The following is a 20,666-nucleotide window of genomic DNA, read 5'->3' on the forward strand; positions in this document are numbered from 1 at the left end:
GGGAAAGGAAACATTGAGAGAGGAAGGGGGAACTTGTGCCAGTCTGACAGGCAGAAGTAGGTTTGCCAGTTTTTTAATGGGAGATTTCTAAATCAGTCATGAAGGCTTTTCTGGACCTTCTCCTAAAAAGTACATGGCGGCCAAGGGTTCCAAGATCCCACTTATTAAGGTCTGATGTAGGATTCCTAGGTTGGTATGAGCAAATGTAAAATCTTGCTTTGAGAGAAAATCACTGATAGGCAGGCTGCTGTTAGCTGGTGCTTGGCCTGACTCAACCAAATAAAAGAGGCTCATGACCTTCCTGGGAGGCTTCAGCCTTCTTATATTTTGAGCCTCACATGTGAAAGGGGTTTCCAGCCCCAGAGACACAACCCGTGGCCCATGGTGAAGGGTACATTGGCTGCGCTCATCCTGTAAAATCAGGAAAATGCCCTTCTCATCTCTCTGGCATCTGGGGACTCTGAGAAGATGATTTTTATTGATTGTCAAATGAGAATCATAATTTCCACTTTATTTATCTCTGAGAGTTGTTTAGAGCAAAGTACAGACAATATTTTGAAAGGTGTCACATGCAAGCACTCTGTTTCCTCCACAGGTTGGGACTCAGGCATTTGCTACCCTCACACTTTGGTCTCTGTGTGTGTTCGATTTTCTTAAGGGATCCTCAGACTTGCATGAAGGAAAGAGGAGTGTCTGAATCCCAGCTCTTCCACTTAGTAGCTGTGACACTGGGCAAATGCTGCCAGGACTTTGAATCTCAGCTTCTACGATGGTTAATGAAATTAAGAATCCTTGCTTCATAACCACTCTAGAAATGTTTGGTGACCTCTCTTCAAACATATCTGCCAACCCAGGAATAGACCAGAAATAGAACATATCATATTGTATTATTTCATTTCTGTAAACTCCTCTGTTTGTTAGATTGTTAAACTGACAATGGTCAGTTTTTGACAGGAGAAATTAATGATTGAAAGAAGGCCTGTGAGGATCTGCTAGAGGTTGAGAAGTGACCTGTTGCTTGGTTTAAAGGTAGTTACACAGAATGGTAGTTACTCTTATAAGACAGAAAAAGCCATTAGGTATAAAGATTACTTTAATAAGAATTGTGTACTCATGATCTGTGTACTTTTCTTTATATATAAAATACTTAAAGAAAGTTTATTGAAAAAAAAAAAAAGGATCCTTGCCTTGGAGATGACTTGAGGAGCTGGTGAAATACTAGGCGAAGTGTCTGGACAGTGCCCAGGTAGAGAAATCACCCAGAGTAGCAGCTATTATTGTTAGTAGTAAGTCCCAGCATTGGGCTCAGCTTCCATCTGGAATTTCAGTGTGGGCCTGTGGTCCTGGGGCCTTACCAGCTGATAAATAGCTCACAGGGAAGCCATGATTGGGTCACTCCTACTGTTCTGAATCCTTTCCTGTTGTGATGGGAAGGGCAGGAGATGTCATGATCTCTGAGGATATACCAATGGCCCCAGCCCCCTGACCACCCTCCCTATCATTGTCTGGGGGTGTGGAGCTGGCCTTCGGTCATGTACCTGGGCACATTGACTTTGCTGCCAGGCTTGAGTCGGAAGAGTACTGTGTTAGCTGGTTTGCAGCCAGGTACCACTAATGGTTACACAGAGTTATGTGGAGGCCAAGAAGCATTTCCCAAGGTTCCTTAGGGATATCTGAGTCTCCTAGCTGCAACAAGTATTGGTGATAATGACAGTGTCACTCATAATATCCAAAGGCAGTGTTGTTTAAATGCCTACTGGTGGCAGTCATTGGACTAAGTACTTCACAGATATTAATTGCTCCCGAGATCCCTGCACCACCCCTGGGAGGTATATATGGCTACTCCCACTTTGCAGATGAGGACATGGAAACTCAAAGAGCTTAAATCATTTTCTTAGGAATGTTTCGCAGTTAGGTATAACGTTGTGATTCAAACCCTTCGACTCTTCCTCGACTTTCTCTCCATTGTAGGAGAAACGAAAGAAAAAGGAAGCACTAGTTTTCCCTTTCTCTGAATTTGGTGGAAGCAGAAACATGGAAGGATTTTATTTATTTATTTACTTTTTCAATAAGATTTTAGGCCAGGTAGCTTTTGGAGGAGTGAGGGTCTGAGAAAGTTCCAGCTTTGCCCACCTCCAGTGTCCTTAGATGGGAAGAAATTTTTCAGGATTTTGGAGAACTCTATCCAACATGGGAGATTTGGTCTTATAAAAACAACAACAACAACAACAACAACAAAAAACATGTTTTACTTAGGTGACATTTGATGACTATACTCCAAGAAAATTGCATTTTCTGTGACATTTGAGATCAAAAGCAACTGGCAATAGCTCTGTTTATTTACTTATTTCAAGAAGTCCTCAATGGAAGCCTGGAGAAAGGAAAAGTTAGATGAGTAAAAGCAAACCCAGCCCTTTGCTCCTGCATTTCCCAAGCTCTGGGCTAAGTGGCACATTCAGTAGAAATTCATGTCCTATTTCTGGGTTATTGCTGACGGCCTGCACCTGGTCTTGCCAACGCCCACTGTTTCCCTTTCACTCCTGACGTCAGGCATGAGTGATGGGAGGGGTGTTAGAAGAAAAAGGAAACAGCCGATGTACCAATAGCATTTAACATAAACACTGTCTGAGGGTGAATTGCACACTTTGGGAGACATATTCAAATTAAGACAGATGGCTTGCAAGGATTATGCAAAAATAGTGGCCATCCATGTGAAATTGCTGTTATTTGACCATTTTTGATGAGCAAAAGTGGCAATTTCATAGAGTTGATATTGCCTGCTGACAAGAACTCTTGTTACTTTATCTTGTTTTGAACTTCTCAAGGTGTTTTCACTTCTATTACCTTATTCTCTATGCTTGGAAGATGGGCAGCACACATTTTTAATTTTTATTTTGCAACAGAGGGAAGTAAGATTGTAAGTGAATAAATAGCTCATCTAAATTCAAAAAGGTAGTTGGAGTCACAGAATCTTGGTGCCACAAAGACCTGGAACAAATTAAGATATATTGGTTGCAGTTGACAAAAACAAAAATATCCAACTGCCTCATGCAACAAAGCAAAAGAAAGAGCAATAAAACAAAACAAACCGTTCAAAACCAAGGGCTCTATTGGCTCCTGTAACTCAAGAGGGTACGCTGGGATCTCAGAGCTCAAATCGTCATCAGACCAGGTGCCCCTCTTTGTTAACTGTCTTCCGCTGGTATGGCTTCATTCCCAGATGGGCTTTTCCCTCAGGTCCCCAAATGGTGCCAGCAGCTCTTGGGCATGTTATCTCATGGGTTCAAACCTCATGGAAGAGAGTGAGCATCTTTGAACGCACATTCCCTGAAGTGCTGAGATCCACTCTGCTTGGGTTGGATTAGGCCACATGGCCTCCTCTGATGCAGGTACAGAATACTCTATTTTGATCCATTAAGACCCTTCTGGGGCTGAGGTAGACTTCTCTGAACCACATGTGGAAGCAGTAGATGGATATGAAGGATGAAGTTTCCTACAAGTGTCTACCACCTCCCAAGTTGCTTATCTTACGGCTGAGGACACAGGCAGCAACATGCCTTCTGCCTCCCAGCGTTTGGCACCTGTCCCAAGGTCACTTTGCCTCCTACGTGGCCCACTCGCTAGTACCATTCTGTGAATCTAGGAAGAACAGTCTAGTAGGAAGAATCTAACCCACCTGTTTCTTTGCAGTGACAGGTAGGAGTCACAACAGTGAAGTACAGGACCTTGACAGCGAGGGACAGAACGGGATGCCTGTAGACCAGTGCTCTCCTTCCCTGAAGTGGCAGCCATACCAAAGTGTTCCTTGGCATAGTTTATTAAACAGTCATTACGAAAAACTGTAAGTGGCCTCCCCAGTGGAGGAGGGGTGGGCTGGAGACGGAGGGGGAAGGGCAGTGCTGAATCTCGGGACTGAACCCAAGTACTTGGGCTCGGGTGCCACCCCGGTCATATGGGATGGGTCAGTGAGAAAGTGTCTGTCATACACCTGTTTTGTGTCCTAACTGAAGGATAGCTGGAACATGGGCTTCTGTCCTTCAGCATCCAGACTTGTAACTCTAACTCATTATAATTTACCCACTAAATGCTAGAGGGAGAGGGAATCTTTCTGGGATCCCATGCTCAGTTTAAACTAAAAACTGGAAAATTGATCTCATAGAGTGCCTGCCTCTCATGCCGAGGCCCGGCTTCGAGTCCCCAGCACTCTGAGATTGTGGAAATGACAAACAAACTGGTAAATTGAGTGTTCCACAATCACTGACATTTAGTCCTGCAGTTAATTTATAATAGCATAGAAGACATTTTGGGGGTCACGTTAAGTTGTTAGCCAGTGACCAGCCCTAAAATCTGTGCTGCATATCAGTATTGTCAACATACTGCATATTTTGAATGTTTAGCCTACAACCATAGTTGGTGGTAGATTTCTATTAAGAGACTGAAATCAAATCATACAAATTATCCTAATATTAGAAAAGTTTCACCTTATTTTATAACACCACAATTTAAAAAAATAAATGTGCGCTCATGCATTATTGCTCTTGAACATGCTTCTCTTTATTCCTTAGGGTATAATTTATCTACCTAAAGCTTCTATTATTTTCCTTGGTTATAAATGCCTTCTTGAAACACTAAAAAATGTCAATGGTTAAAAAATAGGATTTTCAAGTGATAAATATAATATGAAATGAGACACAATGAGCAATAAACTTGAGGGCCTCCTTGGTATTTTCCAAATTCAAATATAGAAAAGTTTATCATTAGGATGTTTATGTTGGACTAGAAGGAAGAGCTGTTTCCCTTAAAACAAAGACTAAGCCAGATGTGGTGGCACACACGCCTGTAATCCCAGCAACTAGGGAGACTGAGGCAGGAGGCCTGCATGTTTGAGGCCAGCCTCAACAACTTAACAAGGTCTTCAGCAACTTAGTGAGACCATCTCAAACAAACAAAAAAAAAAAAAAAAAAAAAAAAAAAAATAGGATGTAGGTCAGTGGTTAAGTGCCCTGGGAGTTGGTGTGTTTAATAGGACACAAAGGAAACTAACTGTTAATCGTGTAATTGAAATGTCTTTCAATGACTTTATGTCTTTGCTACTGTGTGAAATCAGAAAATGAAAGCAAGATCCATAGTTTTTGTTTGAGTCTCAGTCTTCATTTGATTTTCTTGGGGAGCAGTCCACATTCTCTCTGAAGTATGAGTACCAAGTATGGCATTGTCACACTCGGGCACATGATTTTTAAAACCCTTAATGGTTTTCCATCTCTACGCATCTGAGTTAATCAATTTTTGAGGTATTATTTATCTCTCTTTTTCCTTTAAGAGATTAAAAAAAAATATTTGAACAGCCTATCTCTGCTCCACTGAACTGGAAAAAAGGGAGAACACAGGTGATATCAACTCAGTGGTAGAGAGGCAGATCTACTTTGAATACGTAGCCATAAATCACTTTTCCTAAGCAAAACAGGAAGGCAGATTCATCCAGATTATAATTCAGGCTCTTGTGATGTCACTTGTCATGCCATGAAGAGAGAAAATCACTTGCTTTTTCTTTGATAGTTATGTATACTATATTACAAAATATTTCCCTAAATCATGTAAAAGCAGTGAAATTAGGGATTAAAGTTTATTTGACTTTTACTCTGAAAGAAGTTTCAAACTTGTGTTACAAAACAACTTTTTAGAAGTCAGTTTAGTTGACTTGATGTTTAACTTTTGATGTCAAAAACCAGAATTGCCATTCTTAGGTAGATTTCTATAATAAGAGAATGGCCTTTGAGGCTCAGAATCATCTTCAGTATAATTCTTGTTGGTTGATTGAGGCTTTCTTAAATTATAGGCTTATGTTCATGTCTGGGCCATAAACTTACCTTTGTTGAGAATTTTTGTGAAGCATGGAACATCACAAAAAAAATTGCCTTTTTTCCTCAACAAAGACAGTTTTTATTATCCTTTGTAGTGAGTTTATACAATTCTATCCATCTAGGCTTTAGGGAGCAAATTAGCAGATTAGTTCTAGAAACCTGGTTCAGTACAAATTTCCCAGATGGCCTAAGACATGTAGTTTTGTCAAATTCTTCACTCAATGAATTTACCTTCTGCTGTTGGTGGGCACCATGATTGTGAAGCCTTTAACTGATCAACTACTGAATGTAATCAATGACCTAGTGACTTGATCCATTACAAAGAACATGAACACTCTTTTCCTGAGAAACCATTAACGTTTTCTGTTTCTGGAATTAGAGCAAAATTTAGAAACTCTATGTTGTTTCTTATAATGGCAGTCACCCAAATTGAGATCCCAGGAGGCAGAGATCCACATAATAGTCTGTCTAGTACTCGTAGTTCTGAGAAGGAGCTTCTTTCTTGAGAAAAGAAATCCATATTTAGGAACCCTGACGAATTAAAAATCATGTTCCATATCTACAACCTGCATGGGAAAAAACTCACCGACTTTTATATTCTCTGCTTGATAATGAATGCACTTAATTTGTTTTCTTTTAATTAGCATTTTTAGAGTATTTCATTAAACATCTTACATACAAAGCATTGTTATCGAAAAATAGCAGTGAGGAGCTGCGCTTGTAGCTCAGTGGTAGAGCGGTTGCTTAGCACGGGTGAGGCACTGGGTTTGATCCTCAGCACCACATAAAAATAAATAAATAAAGGTATCGTGTCCATCTACAACTAAAAACTTAAAAAAATTAAAAGAGAAAAGAAAAATAGCCATGATAAAACAAATAAGCATAAGTCTGATTAGCTCTCTGGCCATCATCCAATTCCTTCCTAAACAAGGAAATCACTATGGTAAGTTTCCAGAGGTATTACCAGATTGGAGGATACAAAGGAAATGACCATACTCTAATAAAAACAGGTTTCCAGCTAGTAGAGTGACTGCATCTGGTTAATTTGGTTTAAAATTATTCCTGGTAATTTTGACCAGTTCTCTTTTTCATACGTGTACCCATGGACTTAATATTCACTCATGTGAGTAACTATGGCAGAGAGGAAAATACTTTTTTTTTTTTTAAAGGAGGAAAGAGATTAATTCTATCCCAAATATTCCTAGTAATACGGTGCTTTCTCAACTTCTAACCTACATCTTTCCATTGTGCTGTGGAGTCAAATTAAGGGTTTAGAAAGCACAAAGGGGCCAGGCAGTCTAAGGAAACAGTGCTTCCATTTGGCAAAAATTGAACCGCTTCCCTGGGAGAAGATAAAAAGCTGGGAGAGAGCCAGCTGTGTTTTGAAAGATTATTTTCATCTCCTCAGTAAAAATTCAAGAAATATATTGATTAAATACAGCCAAAGGCACTTCCGACAATATATTTTCTTGAAGTGTTTTTGCAGTTGATATCATCAATGAAAGAAAATGTGTAGAAAATATTTGTAAAATTGGTTTTTTGATTCCTCTTTGCATAGACCTGATGTGGGCTTTCAAGTTGTCACAGACAAAGGATTTAATTTCTCACCAGCAGATGAAGCTTTTGTTTGCCAAAAGAAGAACCATTTTCAGATAACCATTCACGTCCAAGTTTGGGGAAGTCCAAAATTTGTTAAAACCCAAATGGGCCTGAAGCCAATAGAAATGTTTTATTTGAAAGCATTTGGAATTAAGGTAAATTTTTAATTTAGTTTAATATATAATTCAGTCAACATTTATTAAGTGTTCCTATTTATCTATTGCTGTATAAACAACCATCTCAAAAATGACTTAAAATAATAATTATTTATTTGGGCTACAAATATGCAACTGAGTCCAGGCTGGGCTATGACGACTCGTCCCTGTTCAGGAGCCGTTCCCTGGGCAGCTCAGCTGGGCCATTTCCAAGATGGCTCACTCACACGCCTGTCACATTTGGGCTGGCCACAGGCTGGAGCTTAAATGGGATTGTGGCTGGGAGGTCTTAGCTTTTCTCCATCTTGCTAAAGAATAGTCTGCACTCCCTCACTGCATGGGGAATGGGTTTAAAGAAAGTGTTCCCAGACACAGGAAGTGGACACTGCCAATTTCTGAAACCTGAGCTCAGAAACTGGCACAGTACCACTTCAGACTATAGTTTTTGTAGTTTTTAGTGTATAAATCTTGTACTGCTTTTACTAAATTTATTCCTAATTATTTTATTCTTATTGATGCTGGTGCATTTTTCATAGGGAGTAGGTTCATAGTTTTTACCAGATCCTCTGGGAAATGTCTGACTTTAAAAAGTCAAAGGACCATTAATTTAGTCAGCATCCCTTTTCTATTAGGTTAACAGAGGGGAAACTGAGGCCCAGTGATGTTATATAATCCATCCAGGTTAGTAAGTGATAGAGCTGGCTTTAGAACTCAGGTAGTGTGGCTTCTGAGTAGTCAGAAGGTATTTATTAAGCCTTCACTTCATAGCCAGCTCCTTAGCAGGGATGAGAATTCATTATCTACATATTTCATTCTGATGGTCCACCTGGGCTTGGGTATGTCATATCCTAAAATAGGGCTTGGTTGCTGAGTATAATGTTATGATTTGGATCTGGAATGTCTGCCAAAAGCACATGTGTTGAATGTTTGGTCCCTAGTGCTGCAATGTCTGTAGGTGGGGTGTAACCTATGAAAGTTCTAACCTCATCAATGAGATAATTGATTACATGGATTAGTAATTGAATGGACTACTGGGAGGTGCTAGAAACTGAAGGCAGGTGGGGCATGGTGAGAGGAAGTAGGTCACTGTGACCATTAGGGACTTTACCTTGTCCCTGGTCCTTTCTCCCACCTTCCCTCCCCTTCCTCTTCCTCTGCTTCCTGCCTGCCATGATGTTTCTGCCTTGGAGTCAACTGACCTGGATTGAAACCTCTGAAACTGTGAGCCAAAATAAATCTTTCTTCCTTGAAGTTATTTTCCTCAGGTATTTGTCACAGTGACAAAAAGCTGATTAACACACATATCATCTATTGTGCTCTCAACTGAGCTCTTAACAAAACAAGTACAGTATAAATAAATACAAACAACAAATAAATAAGCAAATTTTTCATTGTAAAACTTTTGAAACATAATATAAATATATGAAGAAGAAATAAAATCCACTCATACTCAGGATGCATCATTTGGTAGCCTAATTTTTCTTGTTATTAAAATTAATTTCAGCTGGGGTTTTGGCTCAGTGGTAGAGCACTTGCCTGGCATGTGTGAGGCACTGGATTTGATCCTTAGCACCACATATAAATAAATAATAAAGGTCCATCGAAAACTAAAAAAAAAAAAGTAACACATAATCTGTAAAAATAAAATAAAATAAAATTAATTTCCTATTGCTAATATTATATTGTGGAAGTACATGATATTATTAAGAACCCCTGTGTTAGGGTTAGAGTTAGGGTTAGGGAGGGGGGTAAGAATGGAGGAAGGAAGGACTATATAGAGGGAAAAGAGGGGTGGGAGGGGTGGGGGGAAGGGAAAAAATAACAGAATGAATCAAACAGCATTACCCTATGTAAATTTATGATTACACAAATGGTATGCCTTTACGCCATGTACAAACAGAGAAATAACATGTATCCCATTTGTTTACAATAAAATAAAAAAAAAAGAGGCAAAAAAAAAAAGAACCCCATAAAATATTGTTTGCAAAGATGATACAGTTTTCCATCATATAGATGCATGTTGGGAGAAATCCTAGTTCTTGGCTGTGACCAGTGAACATCTCAAGTGTGTAAACTTGCAGGGAGGAGCATTCCTCTTCTCCTACCTAGGAAAGTAAACAACTGCCCCAAGTTGACTCAGTGTTACCAAGGGAGCCTGTATAGGAGCCTGGTGGTCTGATCCCCTGTGGTACATTGTGATTGGGCAAGAAACCTATAAAATGTATGCCCGTTCCCGCAATAAACCACTATTCATGGAGTAACAAAAAAAGTATATAGTAGGTGCTGAATAAATGTCACTTCCTATACTCCAGTTAGTTATAGTTCATATCATTTCTTCATATTAGGATATAAGCTTCCACAAGAGTAGGAATTTTTGTTAGTTTTGTTCACTTCTTATCTCTAATGTTTAGAGCAGTCCCTGGAACATAGTAGGTGCTCAATAAGTATTTGTAGAATGAATGAGTAAATGAAGGAATGAATGCATGTAGCCTTTGAGCTGTCTTGTTCCTGCGTTTGCCTCCTGATGTTTCAACCATCTGTAGCCCACCCTGTGTTCTCTGCTTACCTGAAATCCTCTGTTGTTTTGTGTCTTCATTGTTTGGTCTTGTAGGTCTTTATTTGTTTTATCATCAGTGGTGCACTGCTTTAAGGCAGGAACCATGGTTTATATGTTTGTTCTTTGATTTACAATTCCTGCCCAAAGTTCAGCAGGGTGTCTTGGAGAACTTTTTAAGTACTGGAATATTCTCTACTAATCAACATTTTTATTAGTAAATAAATATATTTGTTAATTCATTAAATAATTTACTTTTTTTTGTTCCATACAGGTTGAAGCCACCAATCAAATAATTGCTATTGAACAATCCCAAGCAGATAGGAGCAAAAAGGTTTTCAATCCTGTTAAGTAAGAATTTCTTCTCTGAATTCCTTGGTGAATGTTTTGGGAAGATCTATCATCTAATTTACTTTGCTTATTTAAGATGAAATTCACTGTTAGAATCTAAATTAGTAATAGTATGTTAATATTATGAATGCATGTTTATCAACAAAAATAAGGTTGGTAAAATACATTGAAATCATTGCAAAAATTCTTAATTAAAAGATCCATTTAAAAAATAATTCTTTATTACTAATGACCTTACTAATAACTTTGGTTTCTTAAAGTAGATTATAGCCATGTCTTCCTTTCAATTTTCCATTTAAATTAGCATGGTGCCGACTGAACTAATTTCAAGGTTCCAGATTGTGTACACAATCCACTTTTCTTATTTTTTAAAGATACATTGAGAGATGGTTGAATGGGTTCCAAGATAGAAAGCGTGCACCCTGGGTAGTATCCATAGCATTAGGGCAGTCCAAAGTTAGGGTTCAGTCTCTAGAATTACTTGGAGTGGGATTTGCTCTTTGGCTCATTTGGCTGGGTACGCAGTCAGGACAACTCAGGGCTTCCACCCTCAGTCAATCCCATTTGGACTGGGAAGAAGATGGTCCTATACCTGACAGGCCAACCACTTGAACAAACAGCCTCAGCTTGCTGGTACATCTGGTTCTCCCTTGCCTGAGCAGGCTGGGCACGACCTTCCTTTGGAGGAGGCTACCTCTTGTTACAAGGCTAGGGGAGGACAAGTCCCTTAAGGGGAAACCACGGCCTTCCCAAAGAGCCTAGAAAAGTTGCTTGTCAGAAGGTGAGTGCTATAGCAACAGCACAAATGAAAGACATCTTTCCTCCCTGCTGTGAAAACAACAGTGTATGAAGAGCACAGCTCTCGTGCATCACAAACTCTGGGCGGAGCTTCTGCCGAGCAAGCATTTCCTGGTGCTGGAAAGTCATTCGATGGCCTTCCCTGGCAGCCACTCCTGACCCTGCTGTGGAGTATTGGTTGGAATAAACTGTCCTCCACAGTGTGATGAGCACTGGGCTGTAAGCACACGAGACACGCTTGAGGGTCTCAGGAATGGATTGGATGTGATCAAGAACTCTGTGTTCTCTTATGATCACTTGGCATTTCTGCTGTTCATTTTAGAATCGACCTACTGGCTGACCAGGTCACCAAAGTAACGCTGGGACGATTACACTTCAGTGAAACCACTGCAAACAACATGAGAAAGAAGGGGAAACCAAATCCTGACCAGAGGTACCGGTGCCGCTGCACACATCACGAGGCCAGTTCACTGTCTGACCAGGAAGTGGCCTGGGGGCTCTGATCCTCCTGGCTCTGTCAGCTGGCAAACGGGCCTCCTTAAACTGCTTTCCTCCCTTCTCTGACTCTTTCAGTTTACCAGCATATCCCATTTACCATAGATGCCTTTCTCCTTCCACTCTCACTCCTCACCCTGCCGGTCCTGCCCAGCCTTGATCCTGCTGAGTCTCTAGAGCAACCATCTGTTCATGTCTCATTGCCATCTTGGGTGGAGGACTGACTGCGTTTCTCCAACATGTGGGCTGATCCTGAAGCACCATGTAACTCTTTTGATTAAAAAAGAAAATAAATTTACCTTCATGATTTAGACTTGGGGTTCTCCAAGTGTGGTCCCAAGACTAGCAGAGAGAGCAAGACCTGTATGTTTGTTCAGAATTGAGAAATTCAAGTTCTCAGGCCTCACCAAAAACCTACTAAATTCAAAACTCAGGAAGTGGGCTTAACAAATTGTTTTGTAACAAATGCTCCAGGTGACTCTGTTGCAATGCTTAAGTTTTGAGAACCACTGGTTTAGAACCTAGGTTTTGGTGTTGGGCAGAGTTGAGTTTGAACATTTGATACTGCCATTTGCTAGCTGGGTGACCTTGGGCATGTAACTTAGACTCTCTGAAACACATTTTCCTGTACTGTAAAATCATGGCACTAACAATTCCTACTCTGATAAGGTTGTTTTAGGGACTTAAGTGAAATAACATAGTTAAACATAGCCCAACACATGAAATATTTTGAGTTCGCCATAGAGGTTAATAACAATAGTGGTGATCTTTATTATTCTTACTGATTTATTTTAGATGCATGAAAAAAATCTTGTTTTCTAGGAATCAAAGAACCTATGTAGTGTTATGAAGGAATTTGGTAGTTTTTTCCCCCCATGCAGTTTGTAAAGTTAAAGCTTTTCTAATAGGGATAGTTTTTATTTTGATTTTCAAGGAATAACCTAATCTTAAAATTATCTCTTTGATGGTACATTTGAAGAAGCAATTGAAATACAGAGATGAAATTGCCTTGAGCACAAATGGAAGGAAGGTTCAGGTCTTTGACTAAATTTAAGACCTGAATAGGTACAAGAGACACAGCCCAGAGTCAGGGTGGGAATGATCCAGTATGGTGGGCTAGCCCTGCTGAGGCCAGGCCCAGGGCAGGTGACTTGTGTGTCTCTGGACACAGGGACCTCTGGTGGCTTCCTGTTGAGTTTGTGAGTGGTACTGTGCTGAAGGCCCAGGAGTGCACGGGTGAGGGAGGCCGAGTCAGCACAGGTGGGCTGGGCTCATGCTCCCTCCAGTATCTCTGCCCATGGAGGGCCTGCACAACAGCTCACAGCTGGACATAGGGCAAGTGGGGGGCAGTAGCAAGTGAATCAATTGCTCTCTCATTTCCCTGGGGGTGCAGTTTAGAGCAGAAGAGAAAAGACAGTCTCTAAATAAGTAAACTCATCTAGGTAAGTTCACTGTGGATTAACTATTGGGTGGTATTTGATTGCACAAGTTGTGTATTTGTTCCCTGATGTGTTGGTGTTTGTCTGCTGTTTCTGAAATAGATACTTCATGTTGGTGGTTGGGCTGTATGCTGCTAACCAAGATCAGTTCTATCTGTTGTCTGCCCACATTTCTGAAAGGATCATTGTAAGGGTAAGCTCAATTCTCTGATTTTTCTGGATCCCATATTCTTTCTTCTTTGTAGAAAGAATTTGCAGTCTCAATGACATACTTGAAGTGTTTTAATGGATGATAATGATGATGATAATGGTAATATTAGAAACTATTACTTTTATTTTTACACACTGGTTCTCAACCAAGGCAAATTTTGGCCCTTGAGGATCATTTGGCAATGTTTGGAAACATCTTTAGTTGTCACAATGGGCATCTAATGGGTAAAGACTAGGGATGCTGCTCAATACCTTACAATGTACCGGCCAACCCCAAGCAAAGAATCATTCTTTCCAAATTGCAGATGGTCCTGAGACTGAGAAATGCCGATTTTTGCTCTGTGTTTTAGGCACTGAACTATACAATCTATACACGACATCATTAGATATTGCTAGACAATTTACATTATATTCTTGACACCAGAGAAATCGAGGCTGTAGAGGGCAAGTAATGGGGGCTGGGTTTGTGGCTCAGTGGTACAGACTTGTCTAGCCTGTGTGAGGCACTGGGTTTGATTCTCAGCACCACGTATAAATAAATGAATAAAATGAAGGTCTAGCAACATCTAAAAAAATTTTTTTTAAATGTTAAGTAACGTGCCCGTGATGGCACAGCCTGTAATGATGGAGCCTGGATTATAACCCAGCTTTTTCTGACTCCAAAGCCCACAGGGTAAGGAACGTGCCAGGGAGGTTTGCGGTGCCCCAAAGTAACTGGTGACCCCAGGGAGTCTGGGCCACTGTCTAGCTTATAGCAATGGCTCAATGCATTTTGCAGAGGGTCACAGCTGTGAATGAGAGTCTTGGCAGCCAAGCAAAAATATAAAGCTGTTGGCAGCTGCAGCAGCAGCTGTGTGAGGTAAGGCTGGCCACCACCAAGAAGGCCAGGGCACAAGGTAACAGGTAACCACAGGTCCGGCAGCCCTGGGAGGGGCTGTGTTGTCATTGCTCTTTAAGTGATACAGGGAGGATGTGCACACTCCAGCAGGGAAAGTCATTGGCTGCTGGCACACCCAGGCTCTGGGGGAGAGATCTGCCACTTGGGGAGTGGTATCTCTCCTTGCCTGCTCTTCTGAAACAAAGGGCCCTCTGTAATTCTTTCAGTCAATTAAAAATAATAAGCCACCTACTAGTGGAAATCCTTCAATGACCTCTCAGAGTTTCACTGGAGGTGAAGTAATGATAGAAATGGGGTAAACTCCTCATGTGTTCAGATGTCCCTGTGAAGGCCACTGTACATGCCCCAGGCTGTTTTTTGGGAGAGATTTGACATCACCTGAAGCAAGTGAGGTGCCTCTGAGCAAAGACAGAGACCTCTCCTGCCACAAGCCCAGCACAGAGGTGCCTGCCCACCCCTCACAGAGATCAGGTGCTCTTGGGCACCTCACCTGATGTAATCTGGGATTGCCTGGCTGTTGTAGCAAATCTGATTTAAAGTCTGGAGATTGGGATTACTTATTGCTTCTGATTTTGCTGTGGAAGGAATAAAGACAGTGTCATTATTTTCTTTTTCCTGTTTTTTCTTTTTGGTACTAGGGATAGTATCCAGGGGCACTTTACCCTGAGCTACATCCTCAGCTTTTTATAATTATTATTATCATATATTTTGTGATAGGGCTTTAGGGTTTTGCTAAGTTGCTGAGGCTGGTCTGAACTTGTAATTTTCCTGCTTCAGCTTCCTAAGTCACGAGATCACAGGCGTGTGCCAACACGCCCTGCAGTGTGTCACTGTTTTCCAAATTGGCATAGACCAGGTATTGTGACAGTGCTGTTCTGAGTGGTGTGACTTGTGCTTGAGTCAGACAGTCCGCTAGTTACCTTCATATTTTGAATAATTTATCTGGCAACCAGGTCCCTCTGTTCACTGCTGGCAGCTCCTGCAGAACCCAACTGCGGCTGCCCAAGTCCTCAAGGCACAAGAGCCAGGAGAGCAACAGGGAAGGAGCTCTGCTTCCTGGCCTTTGGTATTCAGCACCTCTTGGCTCATTGATACCTCCTCATACCAAAGCACAATGACAATTAGCGCATGTGAGGATGTTGAGAAGTTGAAAGTTTCTGTAATTCACCTTCAGTATGAATGTGAAAATCACTAAATTGCACTCAGCATGGATTGGGTGTCATGTTATTTTCTAAAGTTTTATTTTAAAAAGTTGATTGCATGGTGTTCTTCTAGCTATCATTTTTGGTTAAAGAGAATATTCTGAATGTGTGCTGGGCAACACAAGATGACCCTAATATTGATACTCACAGAAACCCTCATATACCCAAATGAAAATATCTCATTGATGTTGTTTCATTCTAACTCCAAATCACACAAGTGAAAATGAATATAGAATTTTCATTCTACTTAATTGATATTTAAACCAACCAAGAGAAAATTTGAATTTAAGGAATGGCAATACTGTTTGATTCGGTGAGTTTTACAAGTGTCCACAGAAAACGTTTCCCTATAAATATGGGTTGGGCAGATGGCAGAATCAGTCTATATTCTATACAAGAGCCAAATGTGGCCTTAAGTACCATGGTTCCGTTCTGTTAGTTTGACCTTCAGAATAAAGAACAGGAAGACAAATTCAATAATTAAAGACCTTACAAGACCTGGCTACATTAAATGAATCTCAACTGCATCTAGCAAACTAGAATTCATTTTGTGGACTGAAAACCACTTCTCCAAACGGTAGAGATAAATGTTTCACCCTTTAGTAAGGGCGCTAGCAAGAGGGCTGCATCTTGATGAGATTTAGGCTCTGGGAGGTGTTCAGGAGACATCATGTCTGTCAGAGTCCTCCTTGGAGAGAGAATGGTGGGCAGCACCCAGTAATTGTTCATCTGGGTTGTCAATCAAAACAGCTTTACAAATATATTATGTTCCTGTGGTGTAAATCGACCAATTTAATGGAAATTAAGGTTTATTTCAGAGAACAGATTTATTTCCCAGATCTTTGTTTTTGGGACCTTTCCCCATTGGAGTTCCTTTAGATTCCCTTTGTTAATGGCTAGGCTTTACTTCAGCTCCACTTTCTTTCTGAAACACTTAATTACACCTGGTTTGGAGTGCTGTGTTGCAGCAGGAGGGAGGATTATGTTTGTCTGCCTTTCAAAGACATTCTAGGATTTCCTCATTTTGACAACTAACAGATTATTCCAGTTCCTTTCCCAGAATAATAGAAATGGCCATATTCCCAAGCACGCCTCCTTTATTTCTCTGCAGGCCAAACCAAGGTGAGAAATCAAGGCCCAGGGTTAGGGAGGTGAGAAATCAAGACCCAGGGTTAGGGAAGAAAAGAGGCCTGATGTGGTTGCAAGGATGGGGAGAGTGCAGAGCCATGTGGGTCTCCCAGCTCATTTTCTCTGGCTCCTAACTTTTTCTGACCATAAACCTGCCTTCCCTCACCCAGCACATGCACACACACACACCCCTCTTCTAGAGATCAGACGGATTTTTATTTATCCAAAGGCATCAGTTTGTGGAGTAATGTCTGTTTCTCTCTGTGGTTGGACATCCACAGAGCTTTATGTCAACTGCGGAAGGGATAAAGCAGGACATGGTACTGAGAAGTGGTTCTCAAACCACACCAGAGTAAGCATCCTCTGGAGGGCCCGTGCAAACACTGCCCCCTGGATTCACTCCCAGGTTTTTAGTTTAATAGATTAAGGATGCCTGAGAATATGCATTTCCCACAAGCTCCGGGGACATGCTGATATGCTGACCTGTGGCCCACACTTTGAATAGTGCTGGTGAAGAACATTTCTACACCCATTTTCTGGAACCCTTTTAAAAGGTGCCAAAACCAGTTTCCTAAGAGCTGCCTTCTTAGGCCAAGTCCTCCTGTCCACTCCTTGGCTACTGCTTTAGAATCCCAAGAAATGGTTAAGCAAAGAGGTTCCAGCCCTTTTTTTCCAGACTTTGGGGACTCAAAATGACTGCGCTGCTGTCTCCTATTCCAGGTGCCTGCAGGGGGCGCTCTTTACATTGCCTACTTCGTGGATACAGGTCCGGGGAACAGGGCAGCTCTGTAGGTTTGTTGCTGACAAGAGCAGATTATGTGATTGCAGGTTAAACGGAGATTCCTATGCCTACTGGAGCATGATGAGGATGAATTTGTGACGATTTGTCCTCATTTTTGCCAACTATTCATGCACACATGATTTCAATCAATCCCACTACCACCCTCGAGATGGGTATACGATTATCTTTATTTTTCTGTACGCTGGTTATAGAAAGATTAATGGCTGCCCCAAGGTCACACAACCAGTTGATGTGATAACATAGACAAGAATGTTCAGGTCTTCCCAAAATATATGAGGCTGTGAGACAAATAACAAAAATATTTTAGAAACATTCATGAATTCATTTTGGTGTTTGGTATTCATTAACCACTGTTGGGCCACATGTGAATACAAATTCATAATTCTGGAAAGAGATAGTACATTACAGTTTGCATTGACACTTGAAGATTTTGGATTCCAGAGAAGGGAAATAATTTCCCTTATATTTTTCCCTCCCCAGATGAGGACCCCCCTACCTAGGGCTATATCTTTAGAACATTGTAAATCTGTGTCCCATTTTTAAAAGTGATTTTAACATATTTTAGGGATTTGAGTTTTCATGTGATGAAAGTCAAATGAGAATGTTGGAATTGTTTCAAAAAATTAAATCTTCTTATATCTGCTGTTCCAGTATCAAGTTACCGACATGACAATAATTATGCTAAAGCTCATTAACAACAACAAAAAGATCCATTGCTGTCCTACTTTGTTTCCTTGAATTGGCTCATTATATTCAGCACAGAGCAAAATACATCAGCATTTTATGTGGCATACCTTTGGATTTAGTTGACTGCCCACTATAAAAGGATTTGAGTCCAAGCCAATTGCCATTCATATCCAAGGGGGCTCCAGGGACTTTGCAGAAAAGCTCTTTGTTCAAGTGAATTTACACGAAATAATGTTCATAGTTGTTACTTTATATTCTTTCACCGCTCCTGTCTATCAAATGTCAGTAGCTCAGTCTTCTAAGTGGCTCAGGGTTTGGATAGGTATGAATGAAATAAGAAGTTGAAGACACCTGAAAAGTTCTTCCACTGAAACTAAACTAAGAACTAAACTTCATAACTTCTTTTATTTATTTGAATGAGTAACACGTGGATATGGTAAAACAGTCAATACCAAGAGAGTATGAAGTGAACAGTGACTTTCCCTCCCACCCTGGTTTCTAGGTCTCCATTGTTATTGGCTTCAGAGACCACCTGCGCATGCTCAGATGCCCAGCTTGCAGGGGCTCATGACCACCAGAAAGGCAAAGAGTCAAGTCGCTGTATTACTGCTGACTTTTTAAATGCTCAGGATCCCAAATTTTGGATATGTGATAACCTGCTGCAAACACTCAACAAACACAGAAGATATCATTATTTTAAAAGTAAATTAATTTTGTCGTGAGAAGTTTTAGGGATTTAGAGACCCTTACATAAAGCTATTCGAAAATAAACTCAGCAGCTACAGGAAACAGGAAAGAAGGAAAATGGTGCAATGGGAAATTCTTTGGCAAAGAATTTTATTTAATAATAAAGCCTCTAGAACTTTGACTACCATAATTATTTCACTTGGTTGTCTAGAAGACTGCCTGGGCTACTTCTCGGCAACGCCATAAAATAGACAAAGTTAGAACCGTTATTTAATCATCAGAGGATGTATACCTCCAGGACTTGTTAGCTCTTTGTTCTTGGGCAATTTATCTTTTCAGAATGTCAGCATCCATAAAATGAGGATAATACTACCTATATCACAGAACTGCAGTGTAGATTAGCACACAAAAATGTAGCTGTTATTATTCTTTTTTTTTGTTATTTTGTTGTTGTTATTAGTCTTCATTGCCCTCTGTATTTAGGGAATAATTGAGGGAATAATTTATATAATTAAATATATTTGTATTATCTTTTGCTTGTTGCTTACCTATGAACATATCAGTGCTTTGAAACTGTAAAGGGCTGGCTAAATGCAAGATATTTTTGCTTCTGTGGAACCTGCATAAGCTTGTAAAGCATTGATTTAGGGTTCTGATTTTGCATTATTATTGTTATTATTATTTCTGGAAAGAGAGTTCTTTTTAGTTGTCTTCTACTTCTTTACCAACCACCTGGTATAATATTCTCAATTGCAGAGAAATTCAGTAGAGATTGAATGTTCCAAGCCATAGCATGTAGAGCCCCTGCTATTGGAGGTCAGAGTGACTAGAGATGCCTCCCTGACTCTCCTGGGGCCCCAGAGTTATTCAGATATGTCAGAATGTTCTACCGAATATACAAATCTCATGTGAAAGCCTAAGATAGCATTCTGTTTTTCTTTGCTCTGAAGACTAACCATCATGTATTCTTGATACTATAACTTTGGTTGTACCATGTTTTTATATTTTTCCAGGCCTCTAACCCTGGGCAGTTTGAAAATGACAGTGATGCGTTATGGCAGCGAGGACAAGTTCCAGAATCTGTTGTCTGTCATGGTCGAGTAGGAATAAACACAGATGCACCGGACGAAGCCCTGGTTGTCTGTGGCAACATGAAAGTGATGGGGACAATCATGCATCCCTCTGACAGCCGGGTGAAGCAGAATATCCAGGAGGTGAGCTCTGGGTGACCCGCAGGCTCCTCCTCTGATACCCAGTCAGGTGTGCTCCGTGCTCCTGGCCTCCGACCTGCCTTGCTTGGGGCATCTTTACGTGTTGCCTGTGAGACTAGCACACTGCTTAAAGTCAATGGCTGTTGGAGCTGTTGGGTGTCTCTGCTGAAACTGTGAAGCAATTCCTACCCAAGAGACTGGATTTACCTGACAGGAGCATTGGGCAGTGACAGCATGTCACTGGCTTCACACATGGCAAGGCTCAGAGATGTTTGCTACAGGCCGTTGCCCTTGCTTCCTTGCTTGTCAACTGCCTGAGCTTGCTTTTTCCTTCCCACCTCCCTGCCTGAGTACTGCTTCAGTCCACTTCCTGATCACGATTCTCCTGGACCTCTCTAGCCTGCTCCTTCCAGGGTCCAGGCACTGGCCCTGCTGGCCATTATCTTCCCGCTGCATCATCTTTGAAGAGCAGTTGAGAAGCTACTGGATGAATCCCATGGACCACAGGGTCCAGGTGAGAACCCCTGGGCCATGGAATTGATCCAGTACCTTTTCCCTCTGTGGAGAGGCAGTGGCCAGCAGAAGTCAG

General features: G+C 41.0%; 1 protein-coding gene across 1 annotated transcript in view; it reads left to right on the top strand.

Moving 5' to 3' along the window:
* Myrfl (myelin regulatory factor like) overlaps positions 1-20,666 on the top strand; it is a 77,794-nt gene that overhangs the window by 3,257 nt on the left and 53,871 nt on the right. Inside the window, exons 4-9 of the mRNA XM_047549796.1 lie at positions 3,691-3,841; positions 7,420-7,615; positions 10,444-10,520; positions 11,641-11,751; positions 13,355-13,445; positions 19,880-20,080. Of these exons, the coding sequence (XP_047405752.1) occupies positions 3,691-3,841; positions 7,420-7,615; positions 10,444-10,520; positions 11,641-11,751; positions 13,355-13,445; positions 19,880-20,080 (827 nt within the window). The remainder of the gene's footprint in view (positions 1-3,690; positions 3,842-7,419; positions 7,616-10,443; positions 10,521-11,640; positions 11,752-13,354; positions 13,446-19,879; positions 20,081-20,666) is intronic.

Source organism: Sciurus carolinensis, chromosome 4 (genome assembly GCF_902686445.1).
Source record: "Sciurus carolinensis chromosome 4, mSciCar1.2, whole genome shotgun sequence".
Taxonomy (NCBI): Eukaryota; Metazoa; Chordata; class Mammalia; order Rodentia; family Sciuridae; genus Sciurus; species Sciurus carolinensis.